Source organism: Zootermopsis nevadensis, unplaced genomic scaffold (assembly GCF_977971745.1).
Source record: "Zootermopsis nevadensis isolate Lab colony 2312 unplaced genomic scaffold, Znev_1.0 Znev_ptg000017l, whole genome shotgun sequence".
Taxonomy (NCBI): Eukaryota; Metazoa; Arthropoda; class Insecta; order Blattodea; family Termopsidae; genus Zootermopsis; species Zootermopsis nevadensis.
This window is the reverse complement of record NW_028259149.1, coordinates 14,326,300-14,344,911: the sequence shown is the minus strand read 5'-3', so window position 1 is coordinate 14,344,911 and position 18,612 is coordinate 14,326,300. Positions and strand designations below refer to the sequence as shown.

Here is an 18,612-nt window from a genome sequence, read left to right as displayed (position 1 = left end):
TGTTGCTACCAAAGTATAGGTTCAGTTAGTTGGTAATTAACATGTTGACAGAAATAAGCATTACAGTCAAGTCATTTATAACTCAACCAGTCATTTATGTGTTGAATTTGTTACGCGGAAGATTATAAATACATCTTCAAGAGTTTTTATTAAATATGACAGAGCTGTGTATATATTGAAACGTACAAAATGGCGATGACGACAAAGTACCTGGTTGTATATGCTACATACACTGGAATCTTCTTCTCAGCCAGTCCACTCATATTTGTGAAGGGATAATTCGGAATTGATTTTCAGTTCGAATTAGGCCTATTTCTCATAATCATTAAAATAGCCTATGTCAGTTAGGCTGTTAATTCAACATTGGGGACAATTTAATATTATTAAACTATTTGTACGTCGGTTGGAAGCGTAGATTGTGGCAATAATGTTGGATGTCATCGCTTGACAATGAAAAACAGCAAACTGTCGTCAGCTGTGACAGTTTACTTGATATCAATAAATCACTTTGAACTATTATAAACTTCCTATCAACATTTGATTGCGAGATACAATAAGCTCTACGCACCCATGTATGAATATTGAGGTTATGTCAGTTGATTTCGTTTCTCTGTGCAGTTCCTTGCATCGGATTACATATTCAGGTATTTATATATGGCAGTATTTCTTTGCGATGTTTAAAATGAATATTACATATAATGTGAAGAATTGGAAGGTATACGTTAATCAGTACTGGAGACTTACGGATGAAGATAGTTGTATTATGGAATGTAGCACCTTTTAGACTAGTAGATATTGGCCAGCGTTTTATTTCGGTTAGTACCAGATTACACGGAGCTACATCCGAAATACAGCCATCTTTGTCATTGGCGAGTCCTGGTCCGGAAGTCAGGTTGTGCGGAAATGTACCACATTCCTAAGGTAATTCAATAATAATATTAATAATCGTAGTTCAATTAATTTATTAAATCGGGCCTGCCTGGTTCTTTAAAGGCTAAAGCGCTTGACAAACAGCTGAAAAGCCAATTACAGACAAGCACCAAAATAAATGAAACACAATATTATAAAAACATTATTATTATAATAATAGGCCTAAAATAATATATTACTGCTGTGTTTTGTGGACAAGCTACTCGTTTCCCCTCCAGTTTTAGTGGCCTGGAGGCTCACTACTATCTAGACGGGAATATTTGCTACCGGCATCCATACTCGTCATCTTGAGAATTTCAAAATCTCAATCAGGCCTATACACGTTTTACAAACGTATGCTTTGTGATTTTGCGTTGGACTGTCTTACTGGCCTTGATGGTTGTGTATTGTAGATACAGGCCCAGTAAACTGCAGAGATTTATTTTTGTTAACAGGCATTACATTTCACGTCTGAAAGATTTATAGGCGAAAGTGTAACTTCTAGAGCTTAATGAGAGACAAATGTTATACGTATCGATTTAAGAAATAATAATCAATATGAAAGACGCCTAACATTTGAATTTCATCGTAATTAATTTAATATGTATACTATAACGATCTCCGAAACGTCGACGGGACACCCATTATACTCGGTACGATTACTCAAAAACATGTTTTTTCATTGAACGCGTAAAGTTTTTATTTAATTTGTGTAACGTCTTGCCGATCGAGAATAACACTGATATAGTCTTTGAATCGATTTATCAGCTACTTTACAGCAAATTGTGTTGTCCGTTAGTAGAATCTGAGCACAGAAGTTTCAAGTTCATTCGACAGAAGTGGATGATCGCGTGTATATTACCGTTAGATAACAGGTTCATGTAGTCTACTTTGCGTATAGTGCTGTGACATTATGAGAATTATAGTGCTGTGACATGAGAATTAAAGGCGACAAACACAGTACATATGAATGAATTATCTAAAAACTCCACTACATGTTTAAACATTTACGGCCATAGTCAGATGGATTTGCCGAAATACAGATAAAAAAAAACACTATTGAATTAGTAATATAGTAATATAGAATGATCGTAACGTCACGCAACCCATATTAAAATATTTATTTATGGTTGCACTTCAGTACAATTGTATTAATAAACACAGTATCGTTGTGAGAAAACAAGAGACCACGCACGTCATGTCATGTTGTAACCTGCTCGCGCCAAGCTTTCTTCAAACAATCGAAGTGCAGATGTATCATTTTCACATGTGCAATTAGCATTTGTTGACAAACACTACCTGGCATCTCGTTCTTACGTAACTTGCCATAATGAGTTCAGCGATATATTTTTCGATTCTCATGTGCCAAACAAATCGACAATATGTCGACTGATGATCGATGATATCATTTTTGACTTTTCTAAAATCTCTTTCTGGTCTCACGGAATAATCATGCCAAGTTTGGTGCAAATCGGTTCATACATTTTCGAGCTATAAGCCAACATACATACAGGTACACAATTTTAATAATACATAGGAGTTTATGTATAATATAATTACTGAATGTGTATGTATGTAAACACACGGAGTCCTTCAATATCGTAGATAAAATTGAAAATACTAAATTGTTGAGGTGTTGAAACAAGGATCGAGGTTTAATTAACTATAATCAGTAGTTAGACCTTTTATTTTATCTACAATATTAACAGTCCTTAAATATTTATATATCTGTCATTGTAATGTACCGGACATCTATTTACTATTGGTAATGAAGCTCAACATTTTAATATTTTCCGTTTTATCTGCGATATTAACGGACTCCATGTATTTTTGTACACGTTTATAGCTATGTAGCAATCTGTCCATCTAACTATATAAAGGCTACAAAGATCGAAACGTAAAGCGGAGTTTTTAGATAATACATTCGTATGTTTTATGACAGTTACATTATCCAAGATGGAAGACACTGATTAGTTCAGCTAGATGAATGATTGGCTGTTCATGGGGCATAATGATTGACACTCCTGCATCATATTCGGTAGGAAACTAATTGACAAATTAATCAGGTATCTAAAAAAATGGTAATTGAATCCGTTAATATTAAAGTCTGCCAATGGACACGATTCTGAGCCAGATACATCCACCTCTCATCCTTATAACCTATATGTTTTAAAGATCCATGTTAATGTTATCCTCCCAATTAAATTATGTGCCTGATGTTTGTTCCATCCAAGCCACATAATCAGCCCATGGAAGCGTCCTTGATTTTTTCATCCTGTCAGTAATTGGTGACCTGTATACGCCACTGTTCAGTCTATTTGTGTAAAACCAGTATTCTACATTGTTCAGAACTGCGTCTTCCGTAGGTTCTGATACATTCCTTCGTAAGTTTTTAGAAACACGTCATTGGACAAACGACCCTTGAAGTTCTGTCGTGAGGGACGAATCATCAGGGGTTGAGGAGTTTTGATACAGCGCGGAATGTAAAATGCAATTACGTCTTACGTAATTAATATTAACTCTTATAATAATTAATTAATATATAGTTAATTATTCATACAAATTTTGAAATAAATAAATCATTCAATTCGAAAACCTGGAAGGAAGAGACCTTTTTGGAATCCATGAGTATATGGAAGGTTATATTAAAATTAATTTTAAATAAATAGGTTGTGAGGATGTTGAATAAATTAGTCTGGCACAGGAAATGGGTCAATGTTGGGTTCTTGTGAACCTTCGGTTCCCATAAAAGGCAAAAACGCGACTCTTTATCTTCTTATATCATCTTCTCTCTCCATGGAGTTTGTTACTTAAGTTTCTTACATAGAAATTTAAAATAAGAACTTTAGGGCCCTAACAATAACATGCCCTTGTCAAGGACTACCAAAGTAAGCGAAAGGTACTTGGATATTATGTTACCGAGAAACATTATAAATATGCCGTAATTTTCTGCAGGTTTGTTAAACATCGTTATAACTCGATACGAGGACCGCACAACGTAAACAAATGTATCCAGTAACTGGGACGGTGAAGTAACGAATCTCTGCAGGCCACGTAGGCTGTTTGATAAAGTTGCTCTGTTCTTCATTTGTTCTCATCGGCATCCTAATTACAAAAGAATGTCATCTGTGGTGCAAAGGTCAAATGTTTGTTTTGTGCGCCTTCTGCAGCCGGCGGCAGCTCTGAAGTGAAGGTACATTAGACAGACAGACATCACGACGCTCTGGTCGTCCATTGCGAACGTCGTATCGTTTTACCGAATGTACGTAATTGTCATATTTTCTTGACGAGCTGTCTTCTGGGCTGTAGCGCCATGTAGTCTGGTAGATGTTTACCAACGTTTCAGAGGTCATACTGCCTCCATCATCAGGGCGATGAATCGACCATACTACACAGCGCAACAACCCAGAAGACAGAAATCTTCACACTCTAATGACGGAGGCAGTATGACCTCTGAAACGTCGGTAAACATCGACCAGACTACACAGCGCAACAACCCAGAAGACATAAATCTTAATCGCCCTGATGACGGAGGCAGTATGACCTCTGAAACGTCGGTAAACATCGACCAGACTACACAGCGCAAGAACCCAGAAGACAGAAATCTTCATACTTATCGCCCTGATGATGGAGGCAGTATGACCTCTGAAACGTTGGTAAACATCGACCAGACTACACAGCGCAACAACCCAGAAGACATAAATCTTCATCGCCCTGATGACGGAGGCAGTATGACCTCTGAAACGTCGGTAAACATCGACCAGACTACACAGCGCAAGAACCCAGAAGACAGAAATCTTCATACTTATCGCCCTGATGATGGAGGCAGTATGACCTCTGAAACGTTGGTAAACATCGACCAGACTACACAGCGCAACAACCCAGAAGACAGAAATCTTCATACTCACCGCCCTGATGATGGAGGCAGTATGACCTCTGAAACGTTGGTTAACATCGACCAGACTACACAGCGCAACAACCCAGAAGACAGGAATCTTCATACTCATCGCCCTGATGACGGAGGCAGTATGACCTCCGAAACGTCGGTAAACATCGACCAGACCCAGAAGACAGAAATCTTCAACATCTGGATTGTATGGCTAGTATTATGTTCGATTGCGTTTATGGGTAACTATGCAAAACAAAGTATTCGAGGAAAACAAACAGACAATAAAGCTTAGAGTGCAGCCTATATGTGCCGGGTTCAGACACGCGAAAATCGTATCACAAACACGCACTGCTCTTTTTCATGGGGGCTGTAACTGTCACTCGAAATATGTAGTTAGACTTCGTTACGGTCAGGCGGATGTGAAATACGCAGCAGCTCTAAACGAATCGAGGCTTTCTCCTTACACACGACGTAGTAAACGCGAATATAACCAACTGCAAATACGTCGTTTGATCAGTATTATAATAAATGCGTGTGTGAGATGAACTTTCAACTCCTGGCGATGGCCACGTTAGTTCGAAACATGTTACGTTAACAGACAGCGAACAGTGTGCGTGAAACGTGTCTGGTAGGAAAATTAAAAATAAAATACCAAGAACTTTTAATTATTTTCAGGATTTGATTACTTCTGAACTTCCTAGTGTTACTAGGTTTATTGAATGATTTGTAAAGTTTCTCTTTCTTGGAAAATAGCTGATTTGGATAAATCAGTAGACCTCCAGAGTGCTGAGGGTGATTGGGAGAGAGGAAAGGAAGATACGTTTCAGTCGGGTTCGAATCCAGAAGTCCTCAGGCGCACACAGCGTGAAACGTTATTTTGTTATTAGCTTCACGAGAATGTCGTTCTTCAAATAGATTGCAAGAGCGATCATGAAGTTGCTCTAACCTTGAAGTGTTTGTTTATCTAGTCTTTCAGGTTACAGAGCATGAAAGTCGTGGGATTAAACTCGAAGGAAAGCCAAAGAAATAAGAAAGCGAAACATCCCACAAAACGCTCGCCATGTCAGATGGTGAAATGCGGGTTCATATTACACTTCCTGCGAGATTACTTCATCAACTCTTCCCTGCATGGATTGCGTTATGTCGCAGAAGATGGACGACATTGGGCAGAAAGGTAATGTGATTTCGATATTTTTTTAGGTTAATTGATTTTTATGTTAGCTGATATCGCTGAATAAGTTCACAAGCCTCTTTTCCGCACGATCACATCATGTAAGCATGTACACGAGTCTATTTTCCTCTTTAAATCTGAACCAACTAGCGAATTTATATTACACGTGGTGTAAACATCATATCAATAGAGGCCAATCAATTTTTATTCTTTTTTTAAATTTTTCTGTCATTTTGCAAATTGTGTTTAATTAATATCCTTAGAGAATGTGAATCAACAATATGTCTGTAGTGTTAAATATACCCATATTTTAGCTTTGAATTTTATGGTAATAACTGATGAACAATTAGAGAAGACACGTAAAATGTGGCGTGAAGATAAATCGTGGATTAATCTGCGAATTTTGAATTATATTTTTTAAAATAAATTCACAAGTACAGATATGGCGACGCCTGCGAAATACTGAGCTTATGTGGGAGTGTGTGTTAGTAGAAATTATAAAAAAGTATGAATCACTAAATTGTATCGTGATATTGATTTGTGGTTCCTTCTAACTTAACCTCATAAGGCTCTGTTGAATCATGTTAAGGAAAGTAGGCACCATTAGTTCTCCAAGAACTTCTATTATCTATTTTAACTGCATTTTGTTCTATTCAGTTAACGTGTGTGCACCGAGTGAAACCATTTACAAGGTCAAACTGTTGATGGCAGAAGTTTAGATAACAAGTTGATTGGTCGAACCTTTCGCACACATCAACGGCGACAATTCCATAAGAATCATCGGTGAAATGTTGATTGGCAGGGGAGGGCTAGAGTACTCGGTTGAAAATTAAGTTTCAGTAAAACTTTGTTTGCCACAAATCCCACGTGAGCTGCCGTGAGATTTAATCCTCTGCAGGGAGAAGCTGTTACCTGTCACATCCCCTCCATTCTTCACAAAAACAGACAAGTTAAGAATTATGGTACTGTTACACCCCGATTAAGAATTGTGTGGCCTAGGAGATGGTATATTTGTCCAATAATATCAAGAATTTCGTTCTGCATTAAACTTCATGTCTCTGTCCACGTGAAAATTTCGTTTGAAAATTAGTTTCTGTCAGAGAAATACTTCAGAGGCTGGAGAGAATTAAGTCGAAGGAGATGGAGGATAAAATGTAAGTTAGAAATAAACTGGAACAAGAGAGCGAAGAGGTGGGAGAAAAGGAGAATGAGGTGAAGAAGACATCAATAGAATAAATAAGTTATTATTCTTTCATCCATAATATATGACTCCCTAACCATCTGGCTGTTCCTGGCTGATTGGGCTTCACATCTTGAGTAAGAATCCGTCAGTTTGTGTTCCTATAATTGTATACTTTGCAGATGCATCTGGATATTCTTGTGCACCATTGCCGTCGCCGGAGCGCTGTACACGTCTTCGAACATATGGACCCGATACCAGACGAGTCCTACCATGACTGTGCTGGAAAGCACAAATTACCAAATCGAGTATCTCCCTTTTCCTGCAGTCACCGTTTGTAACGTGTACCACGCGCGGTGGGATAAAGCAGTGCGCTTTCAAGAGACGTAAGTAACCCTAAGGATGTCGTACTCATTGCCGTTGTATCATATACGAAATTAATGCCATCAGATGCTAGTATCTCTACTCTTAGTAACCACGAAGAAACCAAAAAGAAACACATATGACTCATCATTAGAAAATATTGCCAAAGAGACCCATTTGGGGGGTGGGACAACGAAGAACAAGGTATAAGGATAGAAAGAATATTTTTAAGATAGTGTAATTGCGTCATATTGTGAATATTATAACAATTATTTATTTTAATCCGTCTGATCACAATATTTAAAATTTCTTATAATTAAGATAATAAAATATCATTCATGTTCCATATCGATTGATCGATTTACATTTCGGAACATTTACACAACATGTTTCGGTTTTTATAAAACCATCATCAGGTGTAAAATATATCTAAGAACTTATTGACCCACACCTATTCGAAGACACTAGTACTTCTGGACGTATCGGGACACTCACTCCTACATCTTTGGCCGATATGTACATCTAATAACATTTAAGAAAAACAACACCTTCGCCCAAAAATGGAAAAACAAACGTAATGAAACATCACCAAAATACTACAGAAATCATAATTGAGTTTTAAGTTCTTAGATATATTTTACACCTGATGATGGTTTTATAAAAACCGAAACATGTTGTGTAAATGTTATGAAATGTAAATCGATCAATCGATATGGAACATCGATGATATTTTATTATCTTAATTATAAGAAATTTTAAATATTGTGATCAGACGGATTAAAATAAATAATTGTTAAGAATATTTTATAAATGTTACATATAAGATTTTTAATTTCCACGGAAAATGACAACGTGAAAAGAAAGAAACGTAAGGAATAGCCATACAATAACACGAAAAATAATTTAGGGATATGCATTAATAAGTGGTTGTAAAACGTGTAACAATTTCAACATAGTTGCAGTGAAAATCAACTGAAGTCATCTGAGATCAGCCGAAACACGCACAGACGAAATAGATTGGCCCAGTAAGTAATTGTATTTGATGGCGTTAGTCTAGCCAAGTAAGCCTGCATACTAAAACTGTAAACCCTTCAAAGCTTCGTGACAAATACGCACTCCACCTGATTTATAAATCAATAACTCTCACAGTTTGTATGATTTTCACTCGCGTTGAGCGAAAAAGTAACTGGCTCACACTGAATGGCTAACGATGCATTTTATCTGATGGTTTCTGTTGTATTCCAGTGCATGGAGTACCACTGCACCACGAAAGTAGGACAAAATAATTTTTTGTTTTGTTTTTCACAGTGTTTCGCCCCTGGAAATCAAATTTACAGTAGCCTACATCTAAAATAACGAGGAGAAAAAACCTCAGAACCTACTAAAATAATGATGTTAATGATTTTATATGATGTAATGTACCGGTACCAGTTTTCTTTACAGAGGTCTCAAGTTGAGAAATAATGATATGTTAGGATCACACGTCACGTAAAGTCAGGTTTATATCATCCAATATGGAAGAAAATGAAAATCTACAGACAGTATGTATTACAATCTCCTATCATCAAATTTAATAATATTTCATTGTGTGATTATTGAGATAAAATATTCGTTTGGGTTCTGAAGAAGGGTCTTCACACAGCGCGTCTCTTAATTCGTGCAGAGAACACGTAAACGGTGAAACTGGATCGATTAACAGAAGGGCTTGCAGATGTCTGAAGCCTCTTTTGCAATGATTCGTATAAACAATTGTATGTTAAAGGTACCTACCAGATGCAGACAATATTACTATTAACGCCTTCTACCGGCTGGTTTTTGGGTTATCACTGGTGAATTTTGGAGATTTCGACATGATTACCAAATATTTTGGGAACAGCATAGAAGACGCGGAAAGACTGGCTGGTCTCAACGTGACATTCCTCATGATGGAGGTACGGTTATATTTTGTTAACCTTTGTGAAAATGAACTTAGAAATGTGGCTGTTAACACGCATCGTCTCCCAGAGGTGTTGGGTTCACATCCTGTTGTGGGTATCGTCCATGCTGCATGTTCGTGGTTTTTCTTGGTTGGAAGTGTACTGATTGCACTAAATAACGTTCCTTGCTCCTTAATTCCTAGTCACGGCGGTAAAAATATTAGCCATAGTGTGAAATCAGTTCCACTACATAATTCGTGGCGGAATCTCATCAATGGTCAGGGACTTTTAACCTTTCGGTCCGCCGATGTGTTTTTCGCGGTTCGTGTATATTATTTGTTCTTGCATTGAGTATGTAATACGAAAGATATAAGGAAGAAATATCCTTCAAGTCGAGTTATTAATTTCGTATCATGAAAATCGTTAAATACATCGTGACAATTCCTTCCACGTATCTCCCAGTTCGTCATTTATCGTATTATTTAACGCTGTCTTATTCACGTAGTTGAGAAAGCGTCGTTAAATGAAGTAAGTAAAAATTTACGACGCCAAATCGAGCATGGGTTTATATAGCAAATAATGGCGCGCAGTGACTGTGGCTTTATTTTCCTGGTTTTAACTTTATAGACGAAAGAAAACCGACAAATTAGTCCCCATCTGGGATTAAAACCGGATATTTACCGGAAGAGAGTCGCACTTCTCCTTTAAAACAAAAACGTCTTCATGGAGAAATGACATACACGGTGCAGGGAGATGTCTGATGTCTGATACGTGGCTTATAGATCTGCTATCAGCTTTCATCGACGATCCTGCGTTATGGAGTTAACGAGACTGGAGTAAGAAATAATTTATTGTGTTCGGTGCTGTGGCAGGTGATGAGTTCGTGTGAAGAACTGTTCGTCGAGAAATGCTGGTGGCGAAATATGTTTTATGACTGTTGTTCGCTCTTCGAGATGCAGAAAACGGAATACGGCTTCTGTTATTCCTTCAATTCAGAGACTTCACAATATCGACGATCGTAAGTACAGACAGCGCCTTCTTGTTATGCCACCATCTTCACGTCAGACAGTTTCGAATATTTTTATACGTGTAGATGTTTGGAGATATCAGATAACAAACATAACTGTAGTGAATAACTCGGAGTTACAGTATGGATTGAAACACGAACTGCCCGATATAATATTTATTATGAAACTTGGTCAAAGTCAGGGTAGTCCAACTTTTTATCCGCTCGGGCCAAGAATAGTTTTCTTGTTGGATCCAAGGGCCAAGAAACTTTTTATAACACTTTTAATGGAAAGTAATAACAAATATTAGTTATCTTTAACAAAACTAAATCAGAAATCAAACATTCTAGAAATATTTGCACAAATATCAATTTTATTGAAAGATACACAAATTTTTGTAGAGTTACATACCATTTTAAATGTTATCCTGCAACAACTTGAATCTGACACACGTTTAATTGAATAGAACGCTTACATTTTACGGTAGGGGTTTAAAGTCAATAGCATTTGTGGCTCTTGTACGTAAACCAGCGGACGGGTTAATAATCACGAACGTTTTTTTAAAATCCTCTGGAATAAACAAAATATATTAGTTTTGCAGTAATTAGTAATAAATTAACAAGTAATTTCGCGTGGTTACAAGTGGTTCCGGGCCAGATATGGCCTACCCGCCGCCAGTATGACCACGCAGCTGTAAGATAAAAACTGAGTGTGTTTGAGATTGAAGTGCTGAAGGTAATATATCCGTATAAGTTAGCAGCAATAGTTGAGAAATTTAGGTAATTATTAATGACGACCTTCGTTATTTGAAGGCCCGAGACTTTACCCAATATTAGAGTGACAAAATCAAGGTTGATGACAAGACGTGACATGTGGAACGAAAAGAGAGAAGGAGAATGAATACAACATTTTAAGGGAAGACAGCACTTGGTAGAACAAGGCGTAGATAGAATAATGCTATTAAAATGGATCTTAGTGAAATAGGTTGTGGGCTGATTCCGATTTAATCAGAATTGGGGACTAATGACGTACTTTTGAGAACATGATTATGAACTTCAACGGATTTAATGAAAGCGGGAAATTTCTTGAAGAATCTGAGAAACTATAATTTTTTCAAGAAAATCATGTGTTCTGAAGTTTCTTACGTATGCTTTGGATTTCGTCAGAAAGACAAGTAGGCTTCAGGAGAAATGCCGATCCGGTGATCAACACTGTAACCAAGAGAAGTGCTCAGATGATGATCCAGGATGTAAGAATGAGGACCTCAGACCTCGACGGACCAGTACGTCAGGAATGTGGAGCGGTCTGAGAATCAAGATCAATACATTCCCCGAACACATCCCGCCAATTCCTACACTTGAATATTCCTCAGGAGTCATAGTGAGTACTGCCGCCTGGAAAACCTGAAAATGCTCTTCAGAATACCATTATATATATATATATATATATATAACTCTGTAATTTATTAATAACTTGGACCTTATAGAGTTGTTAGAAATGTGACTAAGCTAAAAGTTGTAAATGTGGTACTAATGTGTGGAATTAGTTATCGGGGGTTAAACAAAAAACTATCTTACGATGCCTACATTTTCTATGACGAGATTATTAAAAAATGTTGCCGTGGTGTCAAGGGACCGATCAAACATGAGAAAATAGTAAATTTATTTAAAAATTGGATGTGAAGGTATTGACTATATTAAACTGGCTGAGAATTTTGGCCGGTGGCGCCATTTTGTAAACACTGTAACGAACCTTCCTGTTCCATAAAAGGCGGATTTTTTTGATCAGTTCAGCGACTATTATTTTCTTTGGAAAGTCCTTCTCCATGGAGTTGTCTACTTCAAAAATCACCCGGCCATTCCAAACTGTATGGCCTACGGAGTTCAAAAAAATTCAAAAGAACGCCGAATGAATCAATCGGTGAAGGTTTAACAAATGCTACGTTGTTGCACAGGTATTTGTGACCAGTCCGTACGACTTTCCAGTGTTGGGTACGGATGTCACGTCTGGCAGCACCGCTCAGATTTCGCTGGCTGCCCAGGTGACGTACACGACGCCTCAGGTACACGATCTAAGCATCGAGCGACGTCGGTGCCTATACGAGAATGAGCGCAAGGCGCTGGGATTCCCCAAGTACCGCCATGTCAACTGCATAGCCGAGTGTCATCGCCACAGTACGCTCTTGTACTGCAACTGCACACCATTCTTCTTCCCCACCGAAGGTGTGGACCGATTATCATTCGCTCCTTATTCGAATTGGAACGGGTTGTGGATGAAACAAGTTGATGAATGTGTCCATTGGCGGATTCTGATGAGCATTGTTGATCCACCGGATTTTTCTGTCACAGAGTTAGATCTTAAGAAAATTTTATTCATTTATTTAGTGTTCTGTCTGACGACAGGTCCATATGAACAGGATCCTTCCATCCTTTTCTCGGACTGGGACCTGTTCATATACGTTCTTGGCAGATGATCCAGAAGTGGTTTGCCATTGCCTTCTTCTGTGTGTGAATGGAGTAATTGTTGGGATGCAACGGAGGAAAACTCCGTGTTGCCTAGACCACGGCCTTGCCCAACACAAGTTATAAATTCGGGCACCGCCGGTAATCGAACCCTAGACCCCAGGATTACAAGGCCAGCGTTCTAACCGCTAGACCACCGTGGCTCTTAAGAAAATAGGCTGTGTTAAGAATATATTTTGTTTAACAAACAAATATCGGCCGTTGCCCAAGTGAACGAAAGACAATTAACTTATTCTTCTGTTCTCAGGGTACCTGCCAGTGTGCGACATTTTTGGGCTTATATGCTTATCGGAATTCAACGGTAAGTTCCAGAATATCTTCTCGCTTACTCCCTTCTGTCTTCCGTACAGGCCAATGTTATTTATTTCGATACAGCTTGTTTTAAAAGCTGTTCAGGAGAAGAACGAACACCTTAGCCAGTTGAATGCAAACTGACTTCAATTTTCGGTAGAATACATCGCGATTTATCTAATAAACTAACCATTATTTATCAAAGCTAATATAGGAGTAATGTAATTTATTACAGATATATTTAATTACGAAAAGCCTGAAAGAGACAACCCTTTCTTCGATGACGGACAGGATGGAATGGTCTGCAAATGCGAACCCGACTGCGACCGGATGGAGTATACGTCAGAGTTCTATGTAACCCAAGGGTAAGCTTGCTTCTGGGTTAAAATGCATCCAGGGTTGAGTATACACTTTTGCTGTTATGGCATTGGAGTAGCGATAAAGTGGAGAATTGCTTTGTTTGTTTCCCGTTACACATTTTGAATAAACACACGAATTTCCATAAAATATGATATGAACATTACGTCGCTAGATGTCATTCCGTTTTCGCACTTTTCAGTTTTTATAAATTACCAACATGGTGGCTGTGTGAACGTTTGAGTTTCAAGCAACACTTAGTGCTACGTATTGGTAGAGCTATTACATTTGATGCTGTAAAAGATATAGGAAAAACTCGCAACTTTTGTTGAGATAGTATGTTCGCAAATGAACGAGTAGTAGGTGTTTCGTGGTGAGGGATGTTATAACAAGAGACCGCGGAAACCTGTATAATGAGAAGCTTCATAATTGTACTCTTTGCCACACATTGTGAGGATGACCAAATCCAGAAGGATGCTATAGGCGAGGCATGTAGCACGCATGGGAATGATAACCGCATGAAAATGTTTGTTCGAGAACCCTGAAAGGAAGGGGCCACTTGGGAGGCCCACGTTTAGATTGGATGATAATATTAAAATGTAGAATTCTGGTTTAGATTCTGAAGGGAGTAGACAACTCGGAAGACCTAGATGTCTCACTCACTCCAAGGTGCAGGAAATTCTTTGAAAAGTCGATTGTCGTATACTCGGCTTGACAATAAAATATACCTTAACGAAATTGGGTGTGAAGGTATTGGCTGGATTAATCGGACTCAGAACAGGGACCAGTTGCGAGCTCTTGTAAATACAGCAATGAAGCTTGAAATAACATAAAAATCGGGGAATTTCTTGACTGCCACATGGAGACTGTTGTTTGCATTTCATGGTCAGGAATAAGAAACAATTGAGTTTGGCACAGAAATTTCTTACGTTGCCATAACCGATCTTGATAAATTAATATCGCTCAGGTAGCCAAGCAATGTCACGCTTCTATGGAATTCGAAGTTTCAGTGGCTACCGTGTTCACAATAGCCAACACGGAACCCCGTTCTGTTCCAGTTGAATCCCGTCACAATTTCTTTAAGATTCACTTAAATATTTTCCTCCCATCTTCTTCTAGATTTCTGAGTGATTTTTCCCTTCAGAGTTTCCGATCCAAATTTTGAATCAGTTTTATATTTCCTATCAACGCGCCATTTGTCCACCCATTTCACCGTCCTTGGTTTGGTCAGCGATATGGTAAGTGGTGAAGAGTATCCTGGGAGCTATGCAGTTTCTCATTTTGTAATTTTCTCCATCCTCTGGTCATTTCCTCTCTCTTAGATTCGTTATTCTCCTGGACTCCTCACACCCTCTTTTCATAGGAGTGAACGGTGATAAGCATTCCAAGAATTTATCTCATAATCTAGTAGAGTTTGAGGTTTTCACTGCCTTGAGTACGAAGATGCCTGTTTTCTGGGTTGTAGCGCCTTCGCCGTCAGGGCTCATCCCCCTGATTATGGAGGCAGCAAAGACCTCTCAAACGTTGGTAAACTGCTACCAGACTACACGGCGCTACACCACAGAAGACAGCCATCTTCTTCTTATAATTTCTTCGCGATTGAAATTTGATTCGTTTCTGGAAACATTCAATGAATTCGGATACTCTGTTAATAGAATTATGCATGTAAATGGTTGATTACTAAGTTGTATATTCCTGATAGCGTCGTTGTATCCTCTTTGTGTAGAGGTTTCAACACCGGCGAGGACCAAGTGTTGCTGGATGTGCACTTCAAACAGCCTACGGTAGTTCAATATCGCACTGACGTGGTGTTCGGCTGGCTCGACCTTACAGGTACGGACTCACTATGGGATGTCCACGGAACTGTGACGGATGGTCACTTGAAAAGTGGAAAAAGAAGTTGACTAATTCTGAAATGGGAGTAAAGAGAGTGATGAGGATTTGACCGGGCGGAAGATACTGTTCAGTGTCTGACCGTGGTACAATGCATAGCAGTATTTAACTTTCGGTTTCTGCTACCAGAGAGTTTATTAGAGGGCGTAAGTTAAATGTATTTTTTACAATCTCAGTAACATTTCGTAATGGGATGAGTATTTTTCATGAGTTTACACGAAACAGTTTTATACATCAAAAACTGTTAGATAATCCATGTCCCATGCGTCTGAGATGTTGTAATTTAAGAAAACAAGAAAATAGTAACAATTTCGCAGCACCGCCATGTTATTGTTGCTTTGATGGAAGTTTAAAAATACTAAGAAAGGAGGACTGATCATGCGTTGTGACAACTAGCTTTCATAATTTCGAAATTCCTTCGTTACAACCACCGGCTAATTTTAAGTTAGACTTTCTACTTGTGGTAACCAATACTTTGCCCATGTTCTTTATCCACGAAAGTATAACGGGGTTCTGAAGAAGGGATTCTATACGTAATAAATAAATTCTAAAATGTAAACTTTGTGCATGTTTCACTTAGACTGTGTTCGCGACTTGCAGAGATGTCGATGTCGACCACAGGGACTATCACGCAACCCACAGAAGCAGCTTTTGTCTGGGAGAGATTCTCTGTTGCAGATCTCGTGGTGGAATCAGCTCGTATTTGGCTTTTGATCATTCCCACTTATCCAGATGTTGTTCCGAGCGCCGATGTAACTTCCAGTCCCCAAAATCAGAGACGTCGTAAGCTGTGAGTCAGACATTGCTATTCTCTTTTGCAGTGTCTCTAGGTGGTATTGCAGGTCTCTTCATTGGCTTCTCGTTGTTGAGTGGGGCAGAACTCGTTTACTTCCTGACGTTTCGGCTCTACGGTTTATGGAAGACAGAAAGAAACAACAGAATCAATCCCAAGACGAACCCACAACAACTGAAAATGAACCATCCAACGCAGCAGAATACAGTTCGCTTTTATAAACCAGAGGGCATGAAAACCTCGTTTAAAAAAGTAAAAAAAGTGTTGCCACAGGTATATTGATAGCTTGTACATATTTCATAGCAGCGTCGGTATAGAATATAGACAAGGTGTTATTGAAGCGACAGGGCTACAGATTTTAAACTAATGTAAATACAAAATAGGGAATTTGATTTCAACCAACTGATCTAGAACAGGCAAGACCAAGAAACCTCCCACATCGGAGGAGGCCAAGGCCCGATATGGGCTGCAGAGCCATTGGATGGATCGATCTAGAACAGGAGTGGGCAAACTACGGGCCGCGGGTAGGGAGCGGCCCTCAAATAATTAAATCCGGTCCGTAGCGATCTGAATATAAGCCTATTGTTAGTATAAAACCTTAATTAATTTTAATTATTCATATTGAATATAGAGGAAGCACTATTAAACGTAAAGTAACAAAATAGACAAGAATATAGATGTGAGATTTTAGTTCTGACTGCCGTGAGGACGAGGCCCATGTCTGGCGAGTTTAATCAATAGATAATTACTGTTTTCGTTTACTTCGTTTGTAAGTCGGAGTGAAGAAATCGGGTGGGGTCATTCCAGACTGTTTCATGTGTGTTCTAATATTGCCTTGACAGAACACGGCTTAAGAGTAGACGATATTGTGTCCGAATTGTATCTCAGCCATGGCGAATGTTTAAGTCGCAAGAAACGGAACTAGTGACCTCACCATTCTGTTACTTAGCCAGACACTAGTATCAGCGCTCTTGCGTAGATAATCACTGGTATTTGTTGATACAGCTCTTATTTAGGCTATATTTTGGTGAAAGGGCTATGCTATCTTTGAAATCATCGCAAATAATTAATCGATGTTTAAAAAATATTATGCAATTGTGAAACGAAGTTGCAAAAAAGAAATTCGCCTGTTACATTCACCGTGCAGGTCCGTTTCAAATGTCGGTATGTAATAATTCCAGAAATGGGAACCAAATTTTCATACAATTTTATATTGGCAAGTTTTAGTAAAATTCGTCAACACATTCCAGTTTTGGTTAAAATCGGACAACGATAAATGGGTACTTTAAATGCCCACACCTTGATCGTAACTCTCTAAATATTTAAAATGTTTAGAACAAGTTGTGCATAAATAGGAGATCACGTTATATCCGAGAAACTTTTCAGTGTGCATTACGGTTTTCCAAATAATTAAACATAAGTTGTTTTTAGGTTGTGCCATCTCAGATATAGGGAAGTACTGTGCGGATTTTGATCAAATTTTATCTCGGAGGCTCTTATTATTTCTCGTCGCCTGCTTTACGTAACTTATAAGAAGTAATCATTAAACAAGTATGCTTAGATGTAACAACAGACAGAACCCTCCACAACTGGTACGCCTTGCATACATTCCTAACTACTTTAACTATATATTATTTCTCGCGAGGAATTTCTACCCATCGTCACTTCCAAACAGACGGACCCCTAAATAATATACATTTGCCCACCCCTGACTAGAGTTTGCATGGTTTTAATATTTACAATACAGAATACGTACAATGTAGTATTGTGGCAAATTTTGTCCTTCACATTTGCGCCAATAGGGAATTTGCATACAAAATATTCTTAAAGATAAAATAGGCAGAGTAAGCACTATGTATATTTATAGCTTTCGAGGCTTGTAAAACTGTAATTATAGGCCTGTTAATCAGTTATGTGTCTGTGTAGTGCGGTCTTACTGAAATAAAAATATATAGATAAGTATTATTGGTATAGGTAACGCCGATTTTAATCTTTCACATGCTTTAGAGGCGCCTTCGCTGTGTTCATAATTATTATTATTATTATCATCATCATAGTCACAATCATAATAGAACATTGCAATTTTGTACAGAGAAACTTGTAAATAAATAACCCCTCTAAAAGGTGTTTTTGTTCAATGTCTTCGCGTTGAATAGTAATAGTGCATTTTCTTTTTATGGGTGTGTTTTATGTACCCCAATCCTCCCCACATCATCACCTACTGCAGTGGTTTCGAACCATCTCATCGAGAACCCTTGCCTGCAAACATTATTTTATGTAAAAATATTTAAAATATTAGTTGTACGTGAACCTTTGTCCCT

General features: G+C 38.3%; 1 protein-coding gene across 4 annotated transcripts; it reads left to right on the top strand.

Moving 5' to 3' along the window:
• The first annotated feature begins 658 nt into the window (after positions 1-658).
• On the top strand, positions 659-18,450 carry LOC110839293 (pickpocket protein 19). 4 transcript variants are annotated; one of them, XM_087350875.1, is made up of 11 exons: positions 659-921; positions 5,767-5,972; positions 7,332-7,535; positions 9,275-9,443; positions 10,301-10,446; positions 11,602-11,815; positions 12,390-12,657; positions 13,205-13,258; positions 13,484-13,613; positions 15,332-15,438; positions 16,079-16,444. In XM_087350875.1, exons 1-11 carry the CDS (start codon positions 904-906, stop codon positions 16,210-16,212), a joined length of 1,650 nt encoding a protein of 549 aa, XP_087207001.1. In that variant the 5' UTR covers positions 659-903; the 3' UTR covers positions 16,213-16,444. The 4 variants fall into 4 exon arrangements, with proteins under 4 accessions (XP_087207001.1, XP_087207002.1, XP_087206999.1 ...); XM_087350873.1 differs by having other exon boundaries at positions 663-921; positions 16,320-18,450; XM_087350874.1 differs by lacking the exon at positions 659-921 and adding an exon at positions 4,765-5,426 and having other exon boundaries at positions 16,320-18,450.
• Positions 18,451-18,612: the final 162 nt, after the last annotated feature.